Below are 25536 nucleotides of genomic sequence, written 5' to 3'. Positions count from 1 at the left end.
AGAAAAAGCCAGGTATTCCCTTCATAGCTCCTCCTGGTGGCCATCAAACCTGTGGGCTGCCTTAACCCTGAGGGGTCACCAGTTGTCCTGTGATTTACATCAAGGGTCCTGGGGCTCCATGCGCAGCCTCTCTCATATGGGTCTTCCTGCCGGGTAGGGAGTCAACAGGTAAACATTGCGGTAGCTGCAAACACAACGAGTATTGCGCAGTGGTAAGAGTTTTGGACTTGGACTTGAGAGACCAGGGTTCGAATCTATCACGATGCTCACTGGATGACCTTGAGCTAGTCACTGCCTCTCAGCTGAGCCTACCCCTCAGGGTTGTTGTGGGGAGGAGAACAACCATGTATGCGTCTCCACCCCCATCATTCTGCCCGGACACTGAGGTCCAGTGCCGAGGGCCTTCTGGTGGTTCCCTTGCTGCGAGAAGCCAAGTTACAGGCAGAGGGCCTTCTCGGTAGTGGCTCCCTCCCTGTGGAATGCTCTCCCACCAGATGTCAAAGAGAACAACAACTACCAGACTTTTAGAAGACATCTGAAGGCAGCCTTGTTCAGGGAAGCTTTTAATGTTTAATAGGTTATTGTATTTTAGTGTTCTGTTCGAAGCTGCCCAGAGTGGCTGGGGAAACCCAGCCAGATGGGCTGGGTATAAATAATAAATTATCATTATTATTATTATTATTATTATTGCCACCTTGAGCTCCTTAGAGGAGAAGGCAGCGTATACGAAATACAGACAATAGTTCACCTGTGACAATGTCCTCCCAGTGCAGATTTCCAACACAGAAGTGATGGAGGACGGGGTACCCTAATAAACAGCCGCCTGGGACCTCGGTTTCCCCAGATGAGTCTGCCAGCTGCCTGCTTCCTTTGCCACTCCAGGCAACCTCAAGGGCACTTGGCTGCGCTTCAAGCGCCAGCATTTCACGGTTCGCAAACGCGCCGTTTCTGAGCTCGGAGGAGAGGTGAAGAATTCTCGCGGCTGTAAAACTAGAAAACAAACAAACCCCAGCCCCACATAAAGAGGCATATAAAGATCTGATGTGACGTGGGCGACATTTGCCCTGCTTCTTGCCATCTCCCGTCGGAGACAAGGAACTAGGCTGGGTCAGGGAAAGGCGGCCATCGGTGCCAACCTCTTACCACACCCCCGGAGGCTTAAGGCCTCTTCAGGAGCTCCTGGAGGAGAACAGACGGCCCTCTCTGGACATTGGCCTTGTGACTGGCATGTGACTGGCAAGGCGAGGATCTCTCCGGGGATCCCTCAGAGGAAGAAGCCTCTTGGTCAAAGTGGGTGGCTGACTCGGCTGGCGCGAGGACAGACAAGGTAGATGAGCCCTGGCAAGACATTCCATGTCTCAGTTGGTGGAGGAGCTGGGTTGGGATGGGGGCGCCTCTTTCTGGTCCTGTTTTGTGGGGTTCTGCTAGGCTGTCCCTCACCCTGGCAGAAGGGGGGTGCCCTCAAGGGCGGGCTGTGTGTATGTCTCTGGTGTTTGGACCAAGGATCCGAATACCAGTGGGGGCAAATGTAAGGTTCTACACAAAGGCAGGAATAATCTGGATACACACATACAGGACGGGGGACGCCTGGCTTGGCATGTAAAAAGGATGTGGGGGTCTTGGTGGACCACAAGCTTAACATGAGCCAACAGTGTGATGCAGCAGCAAAAACAGTTAATGCAATTCTAGGCTGTAAAAAGGTACAGTCATAGCTCAGGTTACATTTTTTCGGGTTACAGACCCGTCAAAACCCGTAAGTACAGGAACGGGTTACTTCCGAGTTTCAGCAATCGTGCTTTGCGCATGCACAGAAGCGCCGAATCACAACCCACGTGTGGCAGATGCGCCACTACGGGTTGTGAACGCTGCGGGTTGTGAACGTGCATCCCCATGCACTGATCACGTTCACAACCCGAGTGTCCACTGTAAAGGTAAAGGACTCCTGGGTGGTTAAATCCAGTCAAAGGCGACTATGAGGTTGCGGCGCTCATCTTGCTTTCAGGCCGAGGGAGCCGGTGTTTGTCCACAGGCAGCTTTCCAGGTCATGTGGCCAGCAGGACTAAACCGCTTCTGGCACAACGGGACACCATGACAGAAGCCAAAGCGCACTGAAACGCCGTTTACCTTCCCACCGCAGCCGTACCTATTTATAATAATAATAATAAATTTTTATTTTATTTCTACCCCGCCCTTCCCGGTTCAAAACCAGGCTCAGGGCGGCTAACAACAAATTTAAAACACTTAATTGTAAAAGCAGCATAAAATACAGTATAAAAACATGAATAACAATAAAATTCAAAAATCAATTTAGGAGAAATAAGCCTTAGATAATCCCCAGGGCTAGCTGGCTGAGTTGGTCCTATTTGGGCCAGCGAGGAGGCCAGGGGAGAATTAGCTGTGGGGTCTCAGAGCAGGTGATCTTCATAAAAAGGGAGGGAAGAGAAGGGAAATAAAAGATCAGGCTGAATTGAAATTAAAGGCCAGGCGGAATAGCTCTGTCTTACGGGACCGAGCAACGGGAGCTCATTCCATCGTAGGGATTCAAACAGCTGACCTTCCGATCGGCAAGCCCAAGAGGCTCAGTGGTTTAGACCACAGCGCCACCCGCGTCCCACCTGAAGTCCTCTGTCTGGTCCTGGGTACATTAGTTTATTATTATTATTATTATTATTAACAAGTTGGAAGGTGGGCAGAGGAGAGCAACCAATATGATAAAGGTTCTGGAAATGAAGCCATATGAAGAACGGTTGAAGGAACCAGGTATGTTTAGCTTGGAGAGGAGAAGATTGAGAGGTGCCAGGATAGTTACCTGGAGGGCTGTCACAGGGAAGAGGGAGCAAGCTTGCTTTCTGCTGCTCCGGAGTGTAGGACTCGAACCCATGGCTTCAAGTTACAAGAAAGGAGATCCCAACTATATTGATTTTCATGGAGGGGGGCGGGTATCGATGGCTCCTAGCCAGAATAGCTCTGCTCTGCCCTCCACAGTTGGAGGCAATGAAGCTTTTGGCTCCCGGTGGAGTATAGGGTCAGGTTCAAGTCTTGACCTTTAAAGCCCTTTGTGCCTTAGGGCCCTCGTATGTACGGGACCGCCTCTCCTGGTCTGCCCTGCAGAGGACCTTAAGGTCCATGAACAACCATAGTTTAGAGGTCCCGGGCCCTAAGGAAGTCAGATTATCCTCCTCCAGGGCCAGGGCCTTTTCAGTGATGGCTCCGAACTGGTGGAATGCTCTGTCCCATGAGACCAGGGCCCTGCAGGATTTAACCTCCTTCCGCAGGGCCTGTAAGACAGAGCTATTCCGCCTGGCTTTTGATTTGAATTCAGCCTGATCTTTTATTCCCCTTCCTTCCCTCCCTGTCCCCTTTTATGAAGATTACCCTCTCTGGGATCCCACAGCTAATTCTCCCCTGGCCTTCTCGCTGGCCCAACTAGGTCCAATTCAGCCAGCTAGCCCTGGAGATTATCTAATGCTTATTTCCCCTAAATTGATTTTTGAATTTTGTTATTCGTGTTTTTATACTGTATTTTATGCAGTAAAAGGGGGGTGTTTATTTCCCCATGGAAAAGGTAGCCAAAAATGGAGTTTCACTTAAAAAAAGGTTATGTGTGCCATTTAATCAGCCAGATCTTTTTCTGTACACGTTTTTGTCTGCTATGCCTTTCTGTTGAATGCGCTTCAATGTTTGCTAAAGAAATCTGCGCTGAATGTCATGCTAAGTTGGTGCTGCCAGAAGCCTTTGTTTGTTTTTCCATTTGCCAGCCGGTGGTTTTTAATCTTCACATTTACACCTGTCGTGACTCTGCAGAGAAGTAATCTTGCACTGATGTTGATGATCATCATTATTACAGTCATATGTTGTGTTGCATTTGCTTCAGGCTGAGCGTTTTCAGACTGCGTCCCACGGTGACCCGGAAGTACCGGAAAGGGTTACTTCCGGGTTTCGCCACTCGCACATGCGCAGAGGCTCAAAATGATGTCACACGCATGCACAGAAGTGGCGAATCGTGCCGCTGTGGGTTGCATTCTGCTCATGTTGCGAACGGGACTCTGGAACGGATCCCGTTTGCAACCAGAGGTACCACTGTATTATTATTATTATTATTATTATTATTATTATTATTATTATTATATTTATACCCTGCCCAGCTGTCTGGGTTCCCCAGCCACTCTGGGCAGCTTCCAACAAAATATTAAAAATACAATAAAACATCAAACATTAAAAACTGCCTTCAGGTGTCTTCTAAAAGTCAGATAAGTTGTTTATTTCCTGACGAGAGGGCATTCTAGAGGGCGGGTGCCACCACCGAGAAGGCCCTCTGCCTGGTTCCCTGTAACTTGGCTTCTCGCAGGGAGGGTGTTACAGGAAAAATCCGAGGGCTCCCTTGGACAAAACAAAGACACCAACCAGGATAACTTGGAGCAAAACAGCAGCCTGTAGGCTTGGTCTTTATTGAACTGTTGCAACAGGGTATTCCCCTCACTTGCAGGAGAGAGGAAAGACCCAGAATAATGGTGTGCAAGACCTTATAAAAACTTTTGAAATTCCCCTCCTCTAGGTCTAGCCCACCCCCAGAAACATCATGCATACATTACAGAAAGGAGGGGTTGAGGGAGGAGTTGTGGTGGTAACATCATGCATACATTACAGAAAGGAGGGGTTGGTGGTAACCTGAGTGTCTTGTCACCTGGCTGGTTCCTCCTTTCCCCCTCCCCATGAGTCACTTCCAGGAACTTCCAGGAGACAAAGGGGAGTTTGCAGTTTCCTGCCCCCTGAGGGAAGATCTGATCAGTGTCCTTTGTTTCAGTCCATGCTGAATCCACTCCCATATGCAAGTTCTTTGTGATCTTGATTGTCTTCTGTCTGGGACCATCAGGGTTGGCATAGCAACTGGGCAGGGCACCTGTGTATGTGCTGGGATAGGTAAAGGTAAAGGTACCCCTGCCCCTACGGGCCAGTCTTGACAGACTCTGGGGTTGTGCGCCCATCTCACTCAAGAGGCCAGGGGCCAGCGCTGTCCGGAGACACTTCCGGGTCACGTGGCCAGCTTGACATCGCTGCTCTGGCGAGCCAGAGTCGCACACGGAAACGCCGTTTACCTTCCCGCTGGTAAGCGGTCCCTATTTATCTACTTGCACCCGGAGGTGCTTTCGAACTGCTAGGTTGGCAGGCGCTGGGACCGAGCAGCGGGAGCGCACCCCGCCGCAGGGATTCGAACCGCCGACCTTTCGATCGGCAAGTCCTAGGCGCTGAGGCTTTAACCCACAGCACCACCTGCGTCCCTATGTGCTGGGATGCTGAAGGGATTATGGCTGCCCTGTATCAAACCTGCCCCATTTTGTAGTCCTTCCTTCATGGAGTAAAATAAAAGTGGAACAGTGCAAATCCAATGTATGGTTGATTTTTCTATGAATTTATAACAGAAGCATAGCGTATGTAGTGTGTGAGTGTGAGTGTGTGTGAAGTTTGTACAAACAGAATGATTGGGGTGGGGGGGTTCCTGCTACAAGGGAACCACCAGAAGGCCCTCGGCGCTGGACCTCAGTGTCTGGGCAGAACGATGGGGGTGCTGACGCTCCTCCAGGTATACTGGGCTGAGGCCGTTTAGGGCTTTTAAGACCAGCACCACACTGAATGAAGCAGTCCAATGCACATAAGTAGGCATCCTTCAGTTTCTTTTTTTTTTTTATAAATATTTATTGAGTTTTTTTTAAATACAAAATGCAAAAATGATAAACAATGTAACATGTATCATAACACATTTTTCAAAACTTCTTTGGACTCCCTCACGTCTCCCACTCCCACTTACATCATTGTGACCTTTTTCCAGCAATTTATCATCTTGTTTACATTCTTAAATCTCGTTCAATTAATTTAATCTAATAATTCTCCAAAAATTTTATATTTTCCTCAATCTCACTTATCGTCAAATTCAAATCTAATTCAATGGTAGGCAGTTATTTATGATCTAGCATCCTTCTTAGCCTTCGACCAAATTGCAATACTTTTGTAAATAAATCTTGAATTTCTTCCAGTCTTCTTCAACCCTCTCTTCTCCCAGGTCTCGAATTCTACCAGTCATCTCGGCCAGTTGCATATAGTCCATCAGCTGCATCTGCCACTCTGGCATCCTTCAGTTTCTGTGTCCCCTTTGTGGGTCCACATTGTAGGGGGCTGGACTAAATGACTCTTTGGTTCATATTCCAGCTGTACAATTCCATGACTCACTTAAAAAACAAACAAATCAGAGATCTTTCTTTTAGGCATTTTACCACTAGAAATTAAAAAGAATTCTTGTGGCAAGCAAGAATTCTTGTGGCGAGGAAGTGGGAAAACGAAACAGTACCGACAATCACAGATTGGCAGATACTCATGTTAGAATATTTACAACTAGCAAAACTGACAAGGAAGAGTTAGAGGAGTATTGAACCAGAAAATATCTGGAGAACGGAGAATATTTAAGGATTATATAAGATCATATTGTACCCACCACACCATATTAGCAGAACTTGAGCGATACCTGTAAACACAACAAATACCGTTTGTGGAGTAGACGGGAACAATATTAAAGAATATAAAGCTGTGGGGGTGGGGAACGACAACAGTATAAACAGTACAATGAGAATGATTGGAAGACTCGTTTTGTCAGAAGTCTTTTTTATTTAAGTATTAATTAGGAAGATTAAGTTTTTTAATGCCCGTAAATCTGCTTTTTCTTCTTTCTTCTTTCTATATTTTCTTTTCTTTTTCCTTAATTCTTTTTCATTTAATTTTCTTTTTGTAGTATGAGATAGCAAATTCTTTGTGTATGTGTGTAATTTAAATGAATAAAGATTATTATTTTTAAAAAATTAAGAAATGTGGAAATTAAGGTGATCCAGCTTGGGCAGATCTCTCCTAACTAGCTTGCATCTGGATCTGGGCTTTGCCTCTTCCAGCAACGGGGAAGTGTTTGCGTACTGGATCCCTCCTTCTCCAGAAAAGAGGGAGAGAGAAAGCAAACATCTATTCCCCTCCTTGAACAAACCCCGCCACATTTCCTCCTCCCCACAGCTGAGCCGTGACTTCAAGGTCTACTACTCTCGCTTGGCCAAAGAGCATCTCTGCCCGTCAGGTGTGTGCCACACCTGCTGCTGGTGAAGACGCCTAGCCATGGCAGGGACGAGGAGCCCCAGGTTCAAGATGATCCTCCTGGGCGATTTTGGGGTGGGGAAGACCACGCTCTTCCATCGGATCAAGCTGGGGCGTTTCCTGGAGGGCGACCACCCGCCCGGCCAGCACAGCTACACGTGTGAGAAAACCCTGCCCCTGAAGCTCAACAACAGGAACTGCCAGGTCCAGGTAAGGGCCCGCTTCCCGGGCAGCTCATTTGGTTGGTGGCTTGCCCCTGGAACTCCCTGCCTCATGAAAGGGGGAAAGGGAGAGGGAGAAACAGCAGGGTCTATGCCCCTTCGTAAGCTAACTTGGGTGCTTGGGCTTATACAGGGTTGGAGTTGATGGCTTGGTCCCTCTTACGATTCTGAGAGGCGCAGGGGCTCAATTTCCTTTAAAAAAAAATATTCAAAATTGAAACAAAACATATTATCCAGAAACATATCATCCTTATTTTTTTCCCCATTTTTCCTCCCTCCCCCCCCACAACCCCCCCCAGCTTCCCTCAGTTCCAGTCTTTGATTTCTCTAAGAATGCTGTTTTCTGCATGTTACACAGTTGTATAGATCCTCAAACTTTTTAGCTGATTATCATCAATAGAAAAGTTTGTGCATGTTTATTCAAAGCCAGCCAAGGAGTCCAGTTCGCTTTGTTGCGTCTTTGTAAAGGGTTCCCATTCATCTTTAAAGTCACAGTTATCCTTGTCCCGTAGCTTGTATGTCAGTTTTGCCAGTTCTGCATAGTCCGTCAATTTTTCTTGACATGATTCTTTAGTTGGAATTGCTTCAGTCTTCCATCTTTGTGCTACCAGAACTCTCGCGGCTGTTGTCGCAGACATGAAGATGTTTTTCAGCTTTTCTGGCAGATCTTTCCCTACAATCCCTAACAAAAATGCTTCAGGTTTTTTAACAAATGTTAGATGGAACATTTTCTTCAATTCGTTGTATATCATTTCCCAAATTTTTAAAATTACATTACAATCCCACCACATATGATAAAATGTCCCCTCCTTTTCCTTACATTTCCAACATGTATTTGAACTAGTTTTATACATTTTCCCTAACTGTACTGGTGTCATGTACCATCTGTACATCATCATCTTATAATTCTCCTTCAACAGGGAACAATCTGTAAATTTTAAATCAGTTTTCCATAATTTTTCCCAATCTTCCATCATAATGTTGTGACCTACATCTTGTGCCCATTTAATCATAACTGATTTTACCTTTTCGTCTTTCGTCTCCCATTCTAATAGTCTGCTGTATGCGGCCTTCAGTAATTTCACTTTCCCTTCAATCACTTCCGTTTGAAACCTAGATCGGGGCTCAATTTCCTGGGGGCCACAATGCTTGCTGTGGAAGCTGAGATTCTCCTGCATGCTGCTCTGCATTCCCCTCTCAGAGAGGAGGAGGGCTGTTTCTGTCATGGAGGACGGGGATATAGGGTATTGTGACCCATGGGGGTGTGTGGTGAATAATAAAAGAACCGGCTGGGTGTGCCTAGATTCAAAATTTGGGGCTTAACACACTCTCCAGTGGGAGGGAGCCCCTAGCAGCAGAGTTTAAACTCACAAAGTTGGACACCCTTCCAGCTTGATAAATGCAATGATTCTACAAATTAAACCTCTTGCATATCCTGTTTGCAAAGCATGCCCCTCTTTCTACTCTTCTTGCAATGAACAGACCACACCCTGTTAAGTACAGTCATAACTCGGGTTACAGATGTTCAGGTTGCGTTTTTTCAGGTTAGGGACCCGCCGAAACCCAGAGGTACCAGAATGGGTTGGTTTCGGGGGTCACGCATGTGCAGAAGCACTAAATCGCTCTTTGTGCATGCGCAGAAGCGGCGAATCGCAACCCGTGCATGCGCAGACGTGCCGCTGAGGGTTGCAAACGTGCATCCTGCACAGATCACATTCGCAACCCGAGCGTCCACTGTAACTTTAAAATGATTTACTTACAAAACATTCCAAAGGTCCAATTCATGCATTTATCCAAGCAGCAGCAAGGAGAACGTAGGCAGAATCCTCTAGGGTAGAAAATATAGAAGATAGTTCCAAACACATGTTCAAAGCTTTGGAGATGGCTTCGACGCATCCCACCTGGTGGGTTACATGGTGTGGAGAAAAAGTGAGGCACAGGATGAGAAGGCTTAACTTCTTCACTCATCAAAGAGGGGCATGACCTAACTGAGTCTAGGAACACAGCTCTATTGTCTTAACCCCTTCATGTACCAACTAGTACTCATGTATGTTTGACTGCAATTTTCCACATTTATGGCACCCAACTTTTCGAACTCCTGGCATTGAAGTCCTGAATAAATCCTAGCACTGACAGGTGAAGGTCTTCTTCTTCTTCTTCTCCTCCTCCTCCTCCTTCTCCTTCTCCTTCTGTGATTCCTGCATTGCAGAGTGTTGAACTAGATGACCCTTTAGGATCTACAGTTCTATGATTCTGTTTCCCAGACTTCACCAGCTCGCCCCAGGGCAGGTTACAATAATTTGAAATTCAGAATTAGAAACAGTGAAAGCAAATCGCTGTCACAGGAATTGGGTGGATCCTGAAAACACACATCTCAGGTATCAAAGATCAGGGCAGAGCGGTGTGGCTTCAGCATTTGCTGAAAGCTGCATAAGGAAGGTGTCAGGCTCGCTGTGTGGGGAATTCCACAACCCATGAGCTGCCACAGAGACTCCCTTTTACGATACGATAATCTTTATTGTCATTGCCCCATACAGAACAACGAAATTGAAAAAATCTACATCGGACATTCAAAAACCAACAAGCCTGCTATCCCAGCTATCCCAGCCTGGTTAGCCCCCTAAAAACTCTGATACCCCATAATTAAATACAGTATACTCCCACAACGACTACCTTACACTGCGTTTAAAACCAAAATCGCATTTGGATAGAAACTGTTTCTCAGGCGGCTAGTCCTAGTCTTTATAACCCTGTACCTTCTTCCAGAAGACAGAAGTTGAAAGAGATAATTTCCGGGGTGCACACTGTCCTGCGCTATCTCTGCAGCTTTCTTATGGCACCTGGAAGTGTAGATTTGATCCAAGGTGGGAAGAGTGCAGCCAATTCTTCTCTCCGCAGTCTTTACAACCCTGGACAGCGTTGTTTTTTCCCTGACCATTCAGCTCCCAAACCACACACACAGACCATAAGTTAATACACTCTCCACAGTACAATGGTAGAATGCCATCAACAGGTCCTTTGAGAGATTGCTTTTCCGGAGGATTCTCAGAAAATATAAGCTCTGCTGTGCTCTCTTCATCAGGTCTTTGCTGTTTTCTCCCCAGGTTAGATCATCTCTCAACTCCATTCCCAGAAATCGAACACCGAGACCTGTTTCACACACTTCCCCTCAATAATGAGCAGCTGAATATTCAATTTACATAATAATAATAATAATAATAAATAATAATAATAATAATAATAATAATAATAATAATAATTTATACCCTGCCCATCTGGCTGGGCTTCCCCAGCCACTCTGGCCAGCTTTCAACAAAATATTAAAATATTTAAAAATGCATCAAACATTAAAAGCTTCCCTAAACAGGGCTGCCTTCAGATGTCTTCTAAAAGTCAGGTAGTTGTTCTTCTCTTTGACATCTGAAGGGAGGGCATTCCACAGGGTGGGTGCCACCACCGAGAAGGCCCTCTGCCTGTTTCCCTGTAGCCTCACTTCTCGCAGCAAGGGAACCGCCAGAAGGCCCTCGACCCTGGACCTCCGTGTCCAGGCAGAACAATGGGGATGAAGATGCTCCTTCAGGTATACTGGACCGAGGCCATTTAGGGCTTTAAAGGTCAGCACCAACACTTTGAATTGTGCTCAGAAACATACTGGGAGCCAATGTAGGTCTTTCAAGACCGGAGTTATATGGTCTCGGCGGCCACCCCCAGTCACCAGTCTAGCTGCCGCATTCTGGATTAGTTGTAGTTTCCGGGTCACCTTCAAAGGTAGCCCCATGTAGAGCGTGTTGCAGTAGTCCAAACGAGAGATAACTAGAGCATGCACCACTCTGGCCAGACAGTCCGCGGGCAGGTAGGGTCTCATCCTGCCTACCAGATGGAGCTGATAAGCAGCTGCCCTGGACACAGAATTGACCGGCGCCTCCACGGACAGCTGTGAGTCCAGAATGACTCCCAGGCTGCGCACCTGGTCCTTCAGAGACACAGTTGCCCCATTCATGACCAGGGAGTCCCCCACACCCGACCGCCTCCACAATAATCTCCTTTGTTTTCTTTAAGTTAAGGAGTAAGTTGTTTTCTCAGGAAGCCATCGCTTAGATCTTGACAGGGTCTGCAGGAAAGAAAAACGACAGAGGGCCATGTCATACCTGACTGTTGTTGTTTAGTCGTTTAGTCGTGTCTGCCTCTTCGTGACCCCCTGGACCAGAGCACGCCAGGCCCTCCTGTCTTCCACTGCCTCCTGCAGTTTGGTCAAACTCATGTTTGTAGCTTTGAGAACACTGTCCCACCATCTCGTCCTCTGTCGTCCACTTCTCCTTGTGCCCTCCATCTTTCCCAACATCAGGGTCTCTTCTCATGAGGTGGCCAAAGTCTTGGAGCCTCAGCTTCACAATCTGTCCTTCCAGTGAGCACTCAGGGCTGATTTCCTTCAGAATGGAGAGGTTTGATCTTCTTGCAGTCCATGGGACTCTCAAGACTCTCCTCCAGCACCAGAATTCAAAAGCATCCATTCTTCGGCGATCAGCCTTCTTTATGGTCCAGCTCTCACTTCCATACATCACTACTGGGAAAACCATAGCTTTTACTATACGGACCTTTGTTGGCAAGGTGATGTCTCTGCTTTTTAAGATGATGTCTAGGTTTATCATTGCTTTCCTCTCAAGAAGCAGGCGTCTTTTAATTTCGTGACTGCTGTCACCATCTGCAGTGATCATGGATCCCAAGAAAGTAAAATCTCTCACTGCCTCCATTTCTTCCCCTTCTATTGGCCAGGAGATGATGGGCCCAGTGGCCATGATCTTTGTTTTTTTGATGTTGAGCTTCATACCTGACTAGGTAAAGGTACCCCTGCCCGTATGGGCCAGTCTTGACAGACTCTAGGGTTGTGCGCTCATCTCACTCTAGAGGTCGGGAGCCAGCGCTGTCCGCAGACACTTCCGGGTCACGTGGCCAGCGTGACAAGCTGCATCTGGCGCACCAGCCCAGCACACGGAACGCCGTTTACCTTCCCGCCGGTAAGCGGTCCCTATTTATCTACTTGCACCCGGAGGTGCTTTCGAACTGCTAGGTTGGCAGGCGCTGGGACTGAACGACGGGAGCGCACCCCACCACAGGGATTCGAACCGCCCACCATGCGATCGGCAAGTCCTAGGCGCTGAGGTTTTACCCACAGCGCCACCCGCGTCCCATACCTGACTAGGCCATCACAAAAACCCAGATGAATCCCCCTCTAGGTTCCAGTCGGTCTCTCATAAGTTTCCTGTGGCAGGGAGTTCCCCTGTTTGGTGCTCTAACCACCTGCTCTTTCAACCTGCACAGATTTCGCTGTGGGACACGGCTGGGGAGGAGCGCTTCCTGTCCCTGAGCAGGAGCTACTACCGGAACGCGGATGCTGTGCTCCTCGTGTACAGCCTGCAGCACCTCCTCTCCTTTGATAGCCTCTTGCACTGGCTGTACCTGGCCAGGCAGTACTGCGCGGATGGTAAGTGAGAGGGCAGGGGGAAAGGAAGAGTCCCAGGGTACACAGAGGGGTCGGTGGCCACTTTCCCCCCTCCGCCTCTGCACCTGCGCCTTTAACAGCAGCCGGACACACAGACGCAAAATCATAGGGTTGCTGGACGGGACCCCAAGAGTGTCACGGTCCAGTTCATGGGCGATCGAAGACTGGGGACATTGGGACCGGGGGGCAAGATGGCAGGGTGGGGGAGCAGGAACAGGGGTCCAGAAGCCAGGAGTCCGGAAGCCAAGAGTCCGAGGTTCCAAGCGCCAGGAGTCAAGAAGCCGAAGGTCTGAGAGTCAGGAAGCAAGGAGTCACAAAGTTAGGGGTCCAAGGATCAAGAAGCAGGGAGTCAAACGCAGCAAGGCAGGAACCGTGTTGCTGTGGCAAAGAGCGGAAGGTAAAATACTGACCTTATATCCCTTCCCGGCTCTTGCCACCAGGTGCTGTGAGTTAACGATTGGCCTCACCTGTGTGGCCGCGCCTTATGAAGGTCCCAGTCCTGCAGAGTCCTATTGGTCACAGGCCCTGGCTCCTGCACGCACACCTGACAAAGGGTCGCAATGCATGGCACATTTATTAAATTAAAAGTATTTTGGTTGATGAATTCAGTAAAACAGATGAACTTGATCCAGTCGTACCGTAACCTGTCATCGCCAGCTGTTTTTGGACTACAACGCCCATCATCCCTAGCTATCAGGTCCAGTGGTCAGGGATGATGGGAATTGTAGTCCCAAAACAGCTGGAGGCCCAAGTTTGGGAAAGCCTGCCCTAGGTAATCCCACTGACCACCAGGAGGCAGTATTGGCCACTCTGAGAAGCATTGTCCTAAATAAGGCATAGGCAAACTCAGCCCTCCGGGGCTGCTAGGTTGGCAAGAGCAGGGACCGAGCAATGGGAGCTCACCCTGTCATGGGTATTCGAACCGCTGACCTTCTGATTGACAAGTCCTAGGCTCTGTGGTTTAACCCACAGCGCCACCTGCATCCCTCATATAATCCACTACTTTCTCCCAAATCTTAATACGTATAAGACATTGTAAAAACATGAATTTTAAAGAAGCATTATCCTTATTCCTTATTACATCTCCAACAAAATGCAGTCTTAGGCAGTCCTTTTCTATGCAAACATAGTGGAGTTCAATAAATTCAAAATATTATTTTCCGCTGTATAAGTCATCATTTAAGGTCCATTTACCTTTGCTATAGAAGTGAAAAAACTCTCCCATAGGCAACACAGCAACCACAAGTTCTTTTTTCCAATCATTTCTTAACATCTGTCTGTCAAATTGATTTATTGATAACAAATATCTATAAAAAAGTAATTGTGGGTGGTGTTTTTGTTGTTTTAATGAATTTAACCAGTAGTATCTCAGGAGTCTCAGAAGCTGAAAATGCTGCTGGCCCAAAGAGAATTGTTCACAAATGTTGGAGCTGCAAATATCCTTCCTACCGTAAATGAACTGGTCGCCTCCTGCCCTGCCAGGGGCTCAGAGCCTTTCGCCCCAGCACCTGTTCTCAGATCTTCCTGTTCTTTCTCTCTCTCCCCTGCCAAGCCAATCTTTTCCTCCTGGGCAACAAGAGTGACCTGGAGAGCTGCGTCCCCGAAGAAAAGGCCGAGAGGTTTGCGGTGGAGCACGGCATGTCCGGCAGGTTCAAAGTGTCGGCCAAGACAGGTAAGGAGGGGAGGGTCGCCTCGTCTTTCCGGCTGAAAAAGGGCTGCCTTCAGATGTCTTCTGAATGTCAGATAGTTATTTTTCTCTTTGACATCTGGTGGGAGGGAGTTCCACAGGGCGGGTGAGATATACTCAGAGTCGCAAAGTGATTTCATGCTCTTTATTCAGCTCATAGTGGTGAGGAGGAATGAATGAAAGTCCCCTCAAAGTATCTGCTTTATATACATTATTTACACAATGGGCTGCACATGATTGGCTAATTCCGGAATTCTACTGTAAGCCGATCAGGTTGTGGATTCACTTCTATCTGGAGCATGATTGGGTGGTTCCTGCCAACCAATCATACTGCTGCATTGTTCTAGGACCAGTCAGACTGCTGCATTCTGAATCCTATTGTTCTAGGACCAATCAGACTGCTGCCTTTTGGATCCTATTCAACACAGTACATAGCAGTGGGTGCCACCACCGAGAACGCCCTCTGCCTGGTTCCCTGTAACTTGACTTCTCGCAATGAGGGAATCGCCAGAAGGCCCTTGGTGCTTTCAAGGTCAGCACCAACACTTTGAATTGTGCTCGGAAACGTACTGGGAGCCAATGCAGATCCCTCAGGACCGGTGTTATGTGGTCCCAGCAGCCACTCCCAGTCACCAGTCTGGCTGCCGCATTCTGGATTAGTTGTAGTTTCCGGGTCACCTTCAAAGGTAGCCCCACGTAGAGAGCATTGCAGTAGACCAAGTGGGAGATAACTAGAGCATGCACCACTCTGGCGAGACAGTCTGCGGACAGGGAGGGTCTCATCCTGCGTACCAGATGGAGCTGGTAAACAGCTGCCCTGGACACAGAATTGACCTGCACCTCCATGGACAGCTGTGAGTCCAAAATGACTCCCAGGCTGCGCACCTGGTCCTTCAGGGGCACAGTTGCCCCATTCAGGACCAGGGAATCCCCCACACCCACCCGCCTCCTGTCCCCCCAAAACAGTATTTCTGTCTTGTCAGGATTCAACCTCAATCTGTTAGCCGCCATCCATTCTCCAACCGCCTCCAGACACTCACACAGGACCTTCACCGCCTTCACTGGTTCCGATTTGAAAGAGAGGTAGAGCTGGGTATCATCCGCATATTGATGGACATCCAGCCCAAACCCCCTGATGATCTCTCCCAGCGGCTGCATGTAGATGTTAAAAAGCATGTTCTTATGGAGGGGATATGGCCTAGGGAGAGTCTCAGAACCCAGCTTGAGAGTCCTGGAAGTCCAAAAGAAGCGAGTACTGTGGTGAAATTTAGTTTTGCAGCTCTGTGTACTTTTGCCTCTGGCAATTGTTTGGCTGCTTCTCTTTGACGCCTCCTAGAGCTTTCAATTTACAGCAGCTTTGTTTCCTCATCTGCTGAGGCTCCCCTTCCTTCCTTCCTTCCTTCCTTTCTTTCTTTTCCAGGTTCTTTAGCTTCTTATTCTGCTGATGGGCCGGCGTTTTCGAAGATGCCAAGTCAGCCTTGTAAAATCGTCACCGAGAGTCAGCATAATTTCCCCAGGCAGCTGGCACAAAATGACACAGAGATCGAGCTGTGCTTGGCATCCTCCTGAGTCCATTGTGTCTGCTCTGCTCTTTGCCTAAATGGCCGAGGTTAGCAGAGTCCAAATGAACAGGTTAATCATGGAAGCATAGAATTCTAGATCTGGAAAGGACCTCCAATGGTCAAAAGTGTTTTAAATTTGTTGTTAGCCGCCCTGAGCCCGGTTTTCTGAACTGGGAAGGGCGGGGTATAAATAAAAATTTATTATTTATTATTATTATTACCTAGCCCACCCCATGCAACGCAGGAATCGGAGCTAAAAGTCCTTGACAGATGGCTGTCCAACCTCTGCTTAAATACCTCCAAGGAAAGAGACACCATCACCTTTTGAGGGAGTCTGTTCCACTGTCAAACAGCTCTTGTTGCCAGAAAGCTCTTGCTGATGTTTAAATGGAAACCCCTTTCTCGTAGCTTGAAGTCATTGGTTCGAATGCTGCAAGCTTGCTCCATCTTCCATGTGGCAACCCTTCAGATATTTGGAGATGGTTATCCGATCTCCTCTCAGTCTCCTCTTTTCAAGGCTAAACATACCCAGTTCCTTCAACCATTCCTCATCAGGCTTAGTTTCCAGAACCTTGATCAGGCATAGGCAAATTCGGCCCTCCAGATGTTTTGGGACTTACAACTCCCATGATGCCTAGCTACCAGGACCAGTGGTCAGGGATAATAATAATAATAATAATAATAATAATAATAATAATAATAATAATTTATTTATATCCCGCCCTCCCCAGCCGAGCGACTAACAACAATAAAAGTAACACAGCATCCTAAAATCAATTCATTCTAAAATCAATTCAGAGTCAAATTGATGGCAACCATTGGGCTAGAGTTCTGTGAGGATTACCAAAGGAGGGGGTCAGGCTGTGCCTTGGCCAAAGGCCATGGGGAACAGCTCTGTCTTGCAGTCCCTGCAGAAAGATGTCAAGTCCCGCAGGGCCCTAGTCTCTTGTGACAGAGTATTCCACCAGATCGGGGCCACGGCCGAAAAAGCCCTGGCTCTGGTTGAGACCAGCCTAACCTCCCTGTGGCCCTGGACCCCCAAGATGTTTTTGTTTGAAGACCTTAAGGTCCTCCATGGGACATACCAGGAGAGGAGGTCCCATAGGTACAAGGGTCCTAAGCCATATAGGGCTTTAAAGGTGAAAACCCGCACCTTGAACCTGATCCTGTACTCCACCGGGAGCCAGTGCAGCTGGTAGAGCACCGGGTGAATGTGATCCCGCAGCGAAGACCCCATAAGGAGCCTCGCCACGGCATTCTGCACCCGCTGGAGTTTCTGGGTCAGTCTCAAGGGCAGCCCCACGTAGAGCGAGTTACAATAACCCAGTCTGGAGGTGACCGTCGCGTGGATCACAGTGGCTAGGATGATGGGAACTGTAGTCCCAAAACATGTGGAGGGCCGAGTTTGCCTATGCCTGACCTTGATCACCTCATTCGCCCTCCTCTGCACACTTGCCAACATCCTTCGTAAATTGTGGTGCCCGGAACTGAACACAGGACTCCAGGTGTGGTCCGACCAAGGCAGAACAGAGCGGAACTACGGTATTACCTTGATCTGGGCACCAGATTCCTGCTGACGCAGCCTAAAGCAACATTAGCTTATTTTGCTGCGGCATCACACTGTTTGCCTCTGGGCTCCTTCCCCTGCCCCAACCATCCAATTAGGCAGAAGCCTGCCGGTTGCTCAAGCTTGCTTTAAATAGTATTTATTAGCTTGCGCCAGTCTTGCGTGAAGCTGTGGGGTTTGCAGCAGGTTGGGTAGGTGCTAATTACCCGCCCGGCCGCCAAGCAAGGTCACGAAGGGCCTTCAAGCCAATCTGACAGGCGGAGGAAGGTAAGGGTGGGGTGATGGTTTGCAGGGGCGCCAGCCAGACTTCTCTGGAGGAATGTTCATCTCTCAGGGGGTTGAGATAATGAATGGGTGCGCAGCAGCAGGTTCTATTTCTGGACTGGCAAGCACCGGCAGAGAAGGGCGCTTTGCTAATATTAAGTAATACAGCAGTCTGCTTTCCTGGCACAGAACATTGGGAGGGGCAGAGACCGGTCTGTGCCAACAGCGCTGCTATTATTGTGGCACAACCAGTCCATCAAACAGCCTCCCTCCCACCTCACCTTCATCCACAGCCTCGGTGCCTTTTGTTTATATATATATATATATATATATATATATATATATATATATATATATATATTTGTTAATTTTTAACATATCATTTCCACCAGTCATTTAACATACATTTTTATCTTGTACAATTTTTTTAGACTCCCGTCAACTACCTCTGAAGATTTTCCGTTCTTTATCACTTAATCTGCATTTCTTAATTTCTCTGTTACTTTTAATTATCCTTAACTAATATTCTTTTCAAAGTCTTTCTTGCAATATTTCACAAAGTCCTCCTTACAGAACTTCTTGCAGCCCTACTAGCGTAATCTGTTTGTTACAATTGCTTTGCAAATAGTTCAAATATTTACTCCAGTCCTCTAAGAATCTTTGGTCCCGCAGGTTTCGAATCCCTCCTGTCATTTTGTCTAATTCTGCATAGTCCATTAATTTCATTTGCCACTCTTAAGGATGTCACATAGAGGAGGGAGAAAGGTTGTTTTCTGCTGCTCCAGAGAAGCGGACACGGAGCAATGGCTCCAAACTACAAGAAAGAAGATTCCACCTAAACATTAGGAAGAACTTCCTGACAGTAAGAGCCGTTTGACAGTGGAATTTGCTGCCAAGGAGTGTGGTGGAGTCTCCTTCTTTGGAGGTCTTTAAGCAGAGGCTTGACAACCATATGTCAGGAGTGCTCTGATGGTGTTTCCTGCTTGGCAGGGGGTTGGACTCGATGGCCCTTGTGGTCTCTTCCAACTCTATGATTCTATTATTCTATGATTCTTCCTATATACCTGTAATAATCAGAATAAGTGCAAACAGGAGACTTGCCTGCCCACTGCCTGGCCTTCTTCCTCTTTCCCTCTCCCTCTTCCTCCTCCAACCTGGCCCAGGCTTCCTTCTCTCTTCCAGGTGAGAACGTGGAGCGCAGCCTGCAGGAGATGTTGGAGAGGCTGTTCCTCAGGAACGAATTCCAGCACAGCAGCCTCCATCTCCCGCTGCAAGATGCAGGCTACGGCCAATGTGGATGCTAAGCGTGGGATTGCCTCCTGCCGCAGCATTTTAGAGGATGCTTCAGGTAGCCTTTGGTCTCAGGTAGCCTTTCTTTCTCCGTGCGTTTGCCGCATATCGGATCGGGACATTTGCCACTTCCTCGGAGACAGCTGGGCTATAGCAGCCGCCTGTGTCTGACCTGAAGAGTCTCTGCAGCATATTCTGCTGTGGCGCTGGTACCCTTGGCTGGAAGTCACCTTGGTGGGCCAATGATATTCCCTCGCTTCAGCTCCAGTAATGCTTCTCTTTGGAGGCCTGTGGGCCATTTCTTACATGATGCCGAGCTGACGAACTGACCCCACTGTGGACATGCAACCAACTTCTGGGAACTGCAGCTTCTGAGCTACTATGGGATCTGGGGGGGGGGGGGATGTATGTGTGAGGGTGCAACCTTTGGCCTTTCCCCACGTCCTGTTGGTGTTCCCAACAAGGTAGTACATCATACTTGGTCTCCTCCTCCTATTCCACACTTTCTCTTAGAATCATAGAATCATAGAATTGGAAGAGACCACAAGGGCCATCGAGTCCAACCCCCTGCCAAGCAGGAAACACCATCAGAGCACTCCTGACATATGGTTGTCAAGCCTCTGCTTAAAGACCTCCAAAGAAGGAGACTCCACCACACTCCTTGGCAGCAAATTCCACTGTTGAACAGCTCTTACTGTCAGGAAGTTCTTCCTAATGTTTAGGTGGAATCTTCTTTCTTGTAGTTTGGAGCCATTGCTCCGTGTCTGCTTCTCTGGAGCAGCAGAAAACAACCTTTCTCCCTCCTCTATGTGACATCCTTTTATATATTTGAACATGGCTATCATATCACCCCTTAACCTCCTCTTCTCCAGGCTAAACATGCCCAGCTCCCTTAGCCGTTCCTCAGAAGGCATTGTTTCCAGGCCTTTGACCATTTTGGTCGCCCTCCTCTGGACACGTTCCAGTTTGTCAGTGTCCTTCTTGAACTGTGGTGCCCAGAACTGGACACAGTACTCCAGGTGAGGTCTGACCAGAGCAGAATACAGTGGCACTATTACTTCCCTTGATCTAAAGCAGGTTTTGTCCTTCCCATCACTTGAGAGACATGTCACTTCTGAGATGCCCTTTCTTCCTATGAAAGGGGCTGACACAAATTCTGCTGAGGTTGTTGCTATCAAATTTAAGCTAGCATCATCAATGCATGCAATGTTCTGCAGACTTCAGCTTGTGCAATGGGACATCCCCCTCAAAATTGACTCTGGGGGAGTTGGTATAAGCCCTGGAACAGCACGCACAGGGATGGCTCTGTCTGGTGAGCTGAAATGCTTGTGGAGGCAGAACGCTGATCACAGCGTGACATTGAATCCCACCCTATAAACCTGCATTTCTAGCATGTTGGAGACAGCAGAATACTTAAGCAATGACTTTGTGCTCCATTTGAGGTATGCAACAATGACCTTCTGAGGAAGGAGGTACTTTGCAATAGTATGGCATTAAGAGAGACATTTTCCTTTTTTGCGGCCAGAGAATGACTCAGCAGCAGTCTCACTGAAAATCCAAGTAAACATGCTTAAAATTATGCTGGGAGGCCCCTAATTGTCTTTGATTTGCTACTTCGTAAAAGGCAAGGGCTTTGTGCCTTTGTGGCTGGATGATGACAGGTAGAAATCAACAGCTGGAGAAATCTCTCGGCTTGGAGATGTCAGCTCTGACGCAAGAGCTTCCTCTGACTCTGCCTGCAATGTTTTCTACAAATATAAAACCCAGTACAGCACCTGTTTCTTGTTTGTACTGCACATAGGAGCAAAAAGCAAAGCCAAGCCTAAGAAAAGGAACAAGTAGCACACCTAAATCTTCATTTCTCTGAATTTCCCTGAACAAGGAACAGTAGGGTCTGAATAGGACTGCCTGGTCGCAGTGGCGTAGCGTGGGGGGTGCAGGGGCGGCCGGCCGCACCGGGTGCAACATCTGGGGGGGGGCGCGCTCGCCGCCTCCGGAGTCGCCGAAGAGCCTCGGGCGCAGGCTGTAGCAGAGCCCCATGTCTCACGGAACCGACGAGCTGTGCGCGCGTCCGGGCTGAAGGTGTCCGGCAGGTAGCGGCTCTCAGCGCTCGCCGTGGTCCCCGCACGTCAGGGCCGTGGAGGGCGCGCCAGGCAGCCCCTCCTCACAGCCCCGCCGCCGCCACTGCTGCTGCAGCTGCTGGGCCATGTTGCATTTTCCTCGCCTCTCTGCCCTCCTCCTCCTCCGGGCAAGCGGCGTCGTTTGGGCGGCAGCGCCAGCGGCAACTCGCCTCAGATTGAGGCATCTAATCATAAGCCTGCATTTTTATCAAGCTTATATTTTGATCAGGGCCTGTATCTTAAAATGAGCTTAAAGATTTTCAAATGTTCATGCCAGGCAGAAGAGCAGCTGCCTAAGAACCTTGGCAAAATGTTTTTCCTCCTAGACAAGGGGGCCCCCTGATTTATAGCAGAAAACAATTCTCAAAGTCGTAAAAAGGGAATTACAGGCTGACAGCCAAGGTTACACTGACCCTACATATTACAGAAGATAAAAAAAGAGACAAACATAATTAAGAGTGGGTAAATAGTAAAATAAAACCATGTGCCTCCCATTAAACTTGAGCCATATTTTCCTAAGGTTCAAAGGTCAAGAGCAATGGAAAAGCATCTAGCTGGCAGAAAGGAAGAGAGTATTTTGGGAAGTCTTTTTCTAAAGTTGTTTCTTTCTTAAACTGAGATCCTTTTAAGATTTCTTTTCCTTTTAAAAGGTTATTTATGTTATGTATTAAATATATTGGCTTAAATGTAATTATGCAAAGGAATTAGAAGCTAAGAAATGTTAAATCCTTATGCTAGATTCTTATTTCATATAGTTGGAAGAGATCACAGGGGCCATCAGCCACCAGCCCAGCCCCCCCTGCCAAGCAGGAAACATCATTAGAGCATTTGTCAAGCTTTTGTTTAGAGACCTCCAAAGGAAGGAGATCTTTCAATGATGATCCTTGACATCTGTTTAAGATAAAAATTTAAGATTAACCATCTGTTTTGGAGGGCAATAGGGCGAGGTGAGCTGGTAATTAAGGTTCCTTGTTGAGACACATGTAAGATATATTACTACTTATTTGTCATTTATAGATAGAAGAATATATAGCTTTTTGTTTCCCATAAAAGGACAAGAGGAAATGGGTGTATCTTTTGTGATTGGTTCTAGCAAACAGCCAATAGGAATTTCAACCAGGCTGATTGGACAGAGGCAGCCACAGGAGGAGCAAGGGGGCTGGATTAAGGAAATATAAGTGCTGGCCAGAATGGCAGGAGGCCAGGCCAGAGCTTGGTAACCATATACCACTGTGCCTCATCTTTATTTGTCTGACAAATAAATTATTATTTTAATTTCTCTATTGCTGCGTTGAATATTTCATTCCAGCTAAGCGTTAACCACAAGCAGGGTGCTACAAGATCACCTGACACGAACCCGCTGCCGCCGCCGCCGTGGCTACCTTACCGTAAATACCCCAGCCCAGGCAGCAGCAAGAAGAAGCTGGCAGCGGCGGCAGGTTAGGGGTTAGGGGCGCAAATTACTTGCCTTGCCCCGGGTGCTGACAACCCACGCTACGCCGCTGCCTGGTCGTGAGCATCCTAGACCCTGAGATTCCAGGACCCAAACCTTAGACTTAGGGGAAGCTTCTGCTGATGACATGAGGGCATCCCCTGGTGATGTCACAGGGGTGGGTCCTGGTGATTCTCCCTCTTACCACTGAGCCCTGGAGATGGAGGTTAATTGGGAGAGGGGAAGGGGGCAGACCCCAGAGAGTTTATGTGGGAATTATCCTGCCAGGCTGCAGCTTGCAAGCTGCACTCATAGTCTTCTTAATATAAATAAATAAAAATAAAGGCGTACTTGCCCAAGTAGAGATCCAAACCCACCCCTTCTCCCCTGTAGGGAGGTCCAAAAATTGTACGACAAATTGTACGACAAATAAATGTTTCTCTTCTTTACCACCCTGTTGCTTTTTTGCTCCGACTTCCAGTTCCTTTTGGGGGATTCTAAGATCTCATATATATAAATCATATGTCCATAAATGTACAAGGCAAACACACATGCATAAGTATAATGTCCGAAACAGTACAGGAGAGCAATCCTGAAGGCATTTTGACTTTCCCAAATTGACCTCAAATATTTCCTCGCAAGGAGGAGGGAAATGGGGAAAGCTTTCCGGTTGTCTTTGGACCGTAGGAGCTTACACCTCCCTTTTCCAATACAGTCTGGCAAGTATCTGTTAAGCTGAGCAAACTATCAATATATGTAAGAGATTCAGGAACTAAACTATTTACCATCTCAAAGGAATGGCCAGGATGCCCAGGTACAAGAATTCAGTGACCATTAGCAGGTATCCTGGAAGACAGGATTTCTGCTGTAGACCCGCCTCCTTCAGTGATGTATGTATGGTGTTTTTTTGGGGGGTGGTCTTGAGCTACAGGGGAGGCAATTTCAAAAGTCTATATAAGGGCTTGCACACCATTGTTCTAGGTTCCTCTCCTCCCTCCTGCGTGTGGTGAGTGAGGACCCTGTCGCAACAGTTTAATAAAGATCAGGCTTACTAGCTGCCTTGCTTCTCAATTATCTCTGCTTGGCCTCTGTTATTTTCTCCTACCGATACAGAACCTATTTAAGGACTCTGTACGGGCTCTTAGATACCCCATAAGGGAAAAGGAGAAGTCTTTTTCTTATAACAGCTGTCATATGGAGGATGGAACAAGCTTGTTTTCTCCTGCTCTGGAAGGGAGGACCCAAATCCTCAGATTCAAGTTACAGGAACGGAGATTTGACAGTAATAATAATAATAATTTATTATTTGTGCCCCACCCATCTGGCTGAGTTTCCCCAGCCACCCTGAGCGGCTTCCAACAAAGATTAAAAATACATTAAAAGGTCACACATTAAAAACTTCCCTGAACAGGGCTGCCTTCAGATGTCTTCTAAATGTCAAGTAGTTGTTTATCTCTTTGACATCGGATGGGAGGGTGCCACCACCGAGAAGGCCCTCTGCCTCATTCCCTGTAGCTTAGCTTCTCGCAGTGAGGGAACCGCCAGAAGGCCCTCAGAGCTGGACCTCAGCGTCCGGGCAGAACGATGGGGTGCAGACGCTCCTTCAGGTATACTGGACCAAGGCCATTTAGGGCTTTCAAGGTCAGCACCAACACTTTGAATTGTGCTCAGAAACATACTGGGAGCCAATGTAGGTCTTTCAAGACCGGTGTTATGTGGTCTTGGCGGCTGCTTCCAGTCACCAGTCTAGCTGCCGCATTGTGGATTACTTGTAGTTTCCGGGTCACCCTCAACGGTAGCCCCACGTAGAGTGCATTGCAGTACAGTGATACCTCGTGTTACAGACGCTTCAGGTTACAGACTCCGCTATCCCAGAAACAGTGCTTCAGCTTAAGAACTTTGCTTCAGGATGAGAACAGAAATCGTGCTCCGGTGGCAGGAGGCCCCATTAGCTAAAGTGGTGCTACACATGGAGATGGCAGAAATGACTGGCAGAATCCGAGACCTGGGAGAAGAGTCGGTGGAAGAGGATTGGAAGAAGTTCAAAGACTACTTGCAGAAACACTGCAAAATTTATGAATGTTAAAATGATGTTGGATATAAAAATAATATGGCATTAGTGACAAAGTTAGAAAGAGTATGCAAAAATGAATTTAAAAAGGGTGAAAGGCTAGAGTTATACTATGTCAAATTTAAACATTATGGTATAAGTGATTAAGTTATAAGGAATTGGTAAGAACGAATTAAAAAGAGAGGAAAGATCAGAGACATAATAGGTTGAACTACATAATTAACAATGAGATTTGAAAGAGGGTAAGGATTTGCTGAATTTGATTGGGCAAATGGGAAGACAAAAAAGGGAGGCGTGAGGAAGTCAAGAAACAGGGTTAAATAAGTATAAAGCTAAAAAATGGATTTTTTCTTTTTTATGTTTTTTACTATCTTTTTTGGATGATTTTTTTGTGTATTTTGTTGTTGTTTTCTGTATTTTTGGCTATGTTGGTTTTCTTTTTTGTTGTTGTATGCATGTATGTGTCTTTGTGTAAAACCTTAATAAATATTTTAGGGGGGGAAAAGTGGTGCTTCAGGTTAAGAACAGTTTCAGGTTAAGAACGGACCTCCGGAACGAATTAAGTTCTTAACCCGAGGTACCCGAGATAACTAAAGTAAGAGCTGTTTGTCGAAAAGGTGGTGGCCTCTCCTTCCTTGAAGGTTTTTAAGCAGAGGTTGGGCGGCCACAGATGCTTTAGCTGAGATTCCTGCAT

General features: G+C 47.4%; 1 protein-coding gene across 1 annotated transcript; it reads left to right on the top strand.

Annotated features, from left to right (window-relative positions):
* Window positions 1-677: 677 nt before the first annotated feature.
* LOC307220528 (ras-related protein Rab-19-like) lies at window positions 678-19744 on the top strand. The gene is made up of 5 exons (XM_079984545.1): window positions 678-1327; window positions 7051-7338; window positions 12669-12831; window positions 14402-14521; window positions 19112-19744. The coding sequence occupies exons 2-5, from the start codon at window positions 7150-7152 to the stop codon at window positions 19231-19233; spliced, it is 594 nt and encodes a 197-aa protein (XP_079840671.1). The 5' UTR covers window positions 678-1327; window positions 7051-7149; the 3' UTR covers window positions 19234-19744.
* The last annotated feature ends 5792 nt before the right edge of the window (window positions 19745-25536 follow it).

Source organism: Podarcis cretensis (genome assembly GCF_951804945.1).
Source record: "Podarcis cretensis genome assembly, chromosome: 7".
Lineage (NCBI taxonomy): Eukaryota > Metazoa > Chordata > Lepidosauria > Squamata > Lacertidae > Podarcis > Podarcis cretensis.
Note: the sequence above shows the minus strand (reverse complement) of the source record. Positions and strands in the feature narration are given on the sequence as shown.

Bases quoted from the DNA above. Each gene is read 5' to 3' on its own strand.
- LOC307220528 (XM_079984545.1), top strand. From the start codon at position 7,150: ATGGCAGGGACGAGGAGCCCCAGGTTCAAGATGATCCTCCTGGGCGAT. The intron at 7,339-12,668 runs GTAAGGGCCCGC...CAACCTGCACAG, and splicing joins ACAGGAACTGCCAGGTCCAG to ATTTCGCTGTGGGACACGGC. The intron at 14,522-19,111 runs GTAAGGAGGGGA...TCTCTCTTCCAG, and splicing joins CAAAGTGTCGGCCAAGACAG to GTGAGAACGTGGAGCGCAGC.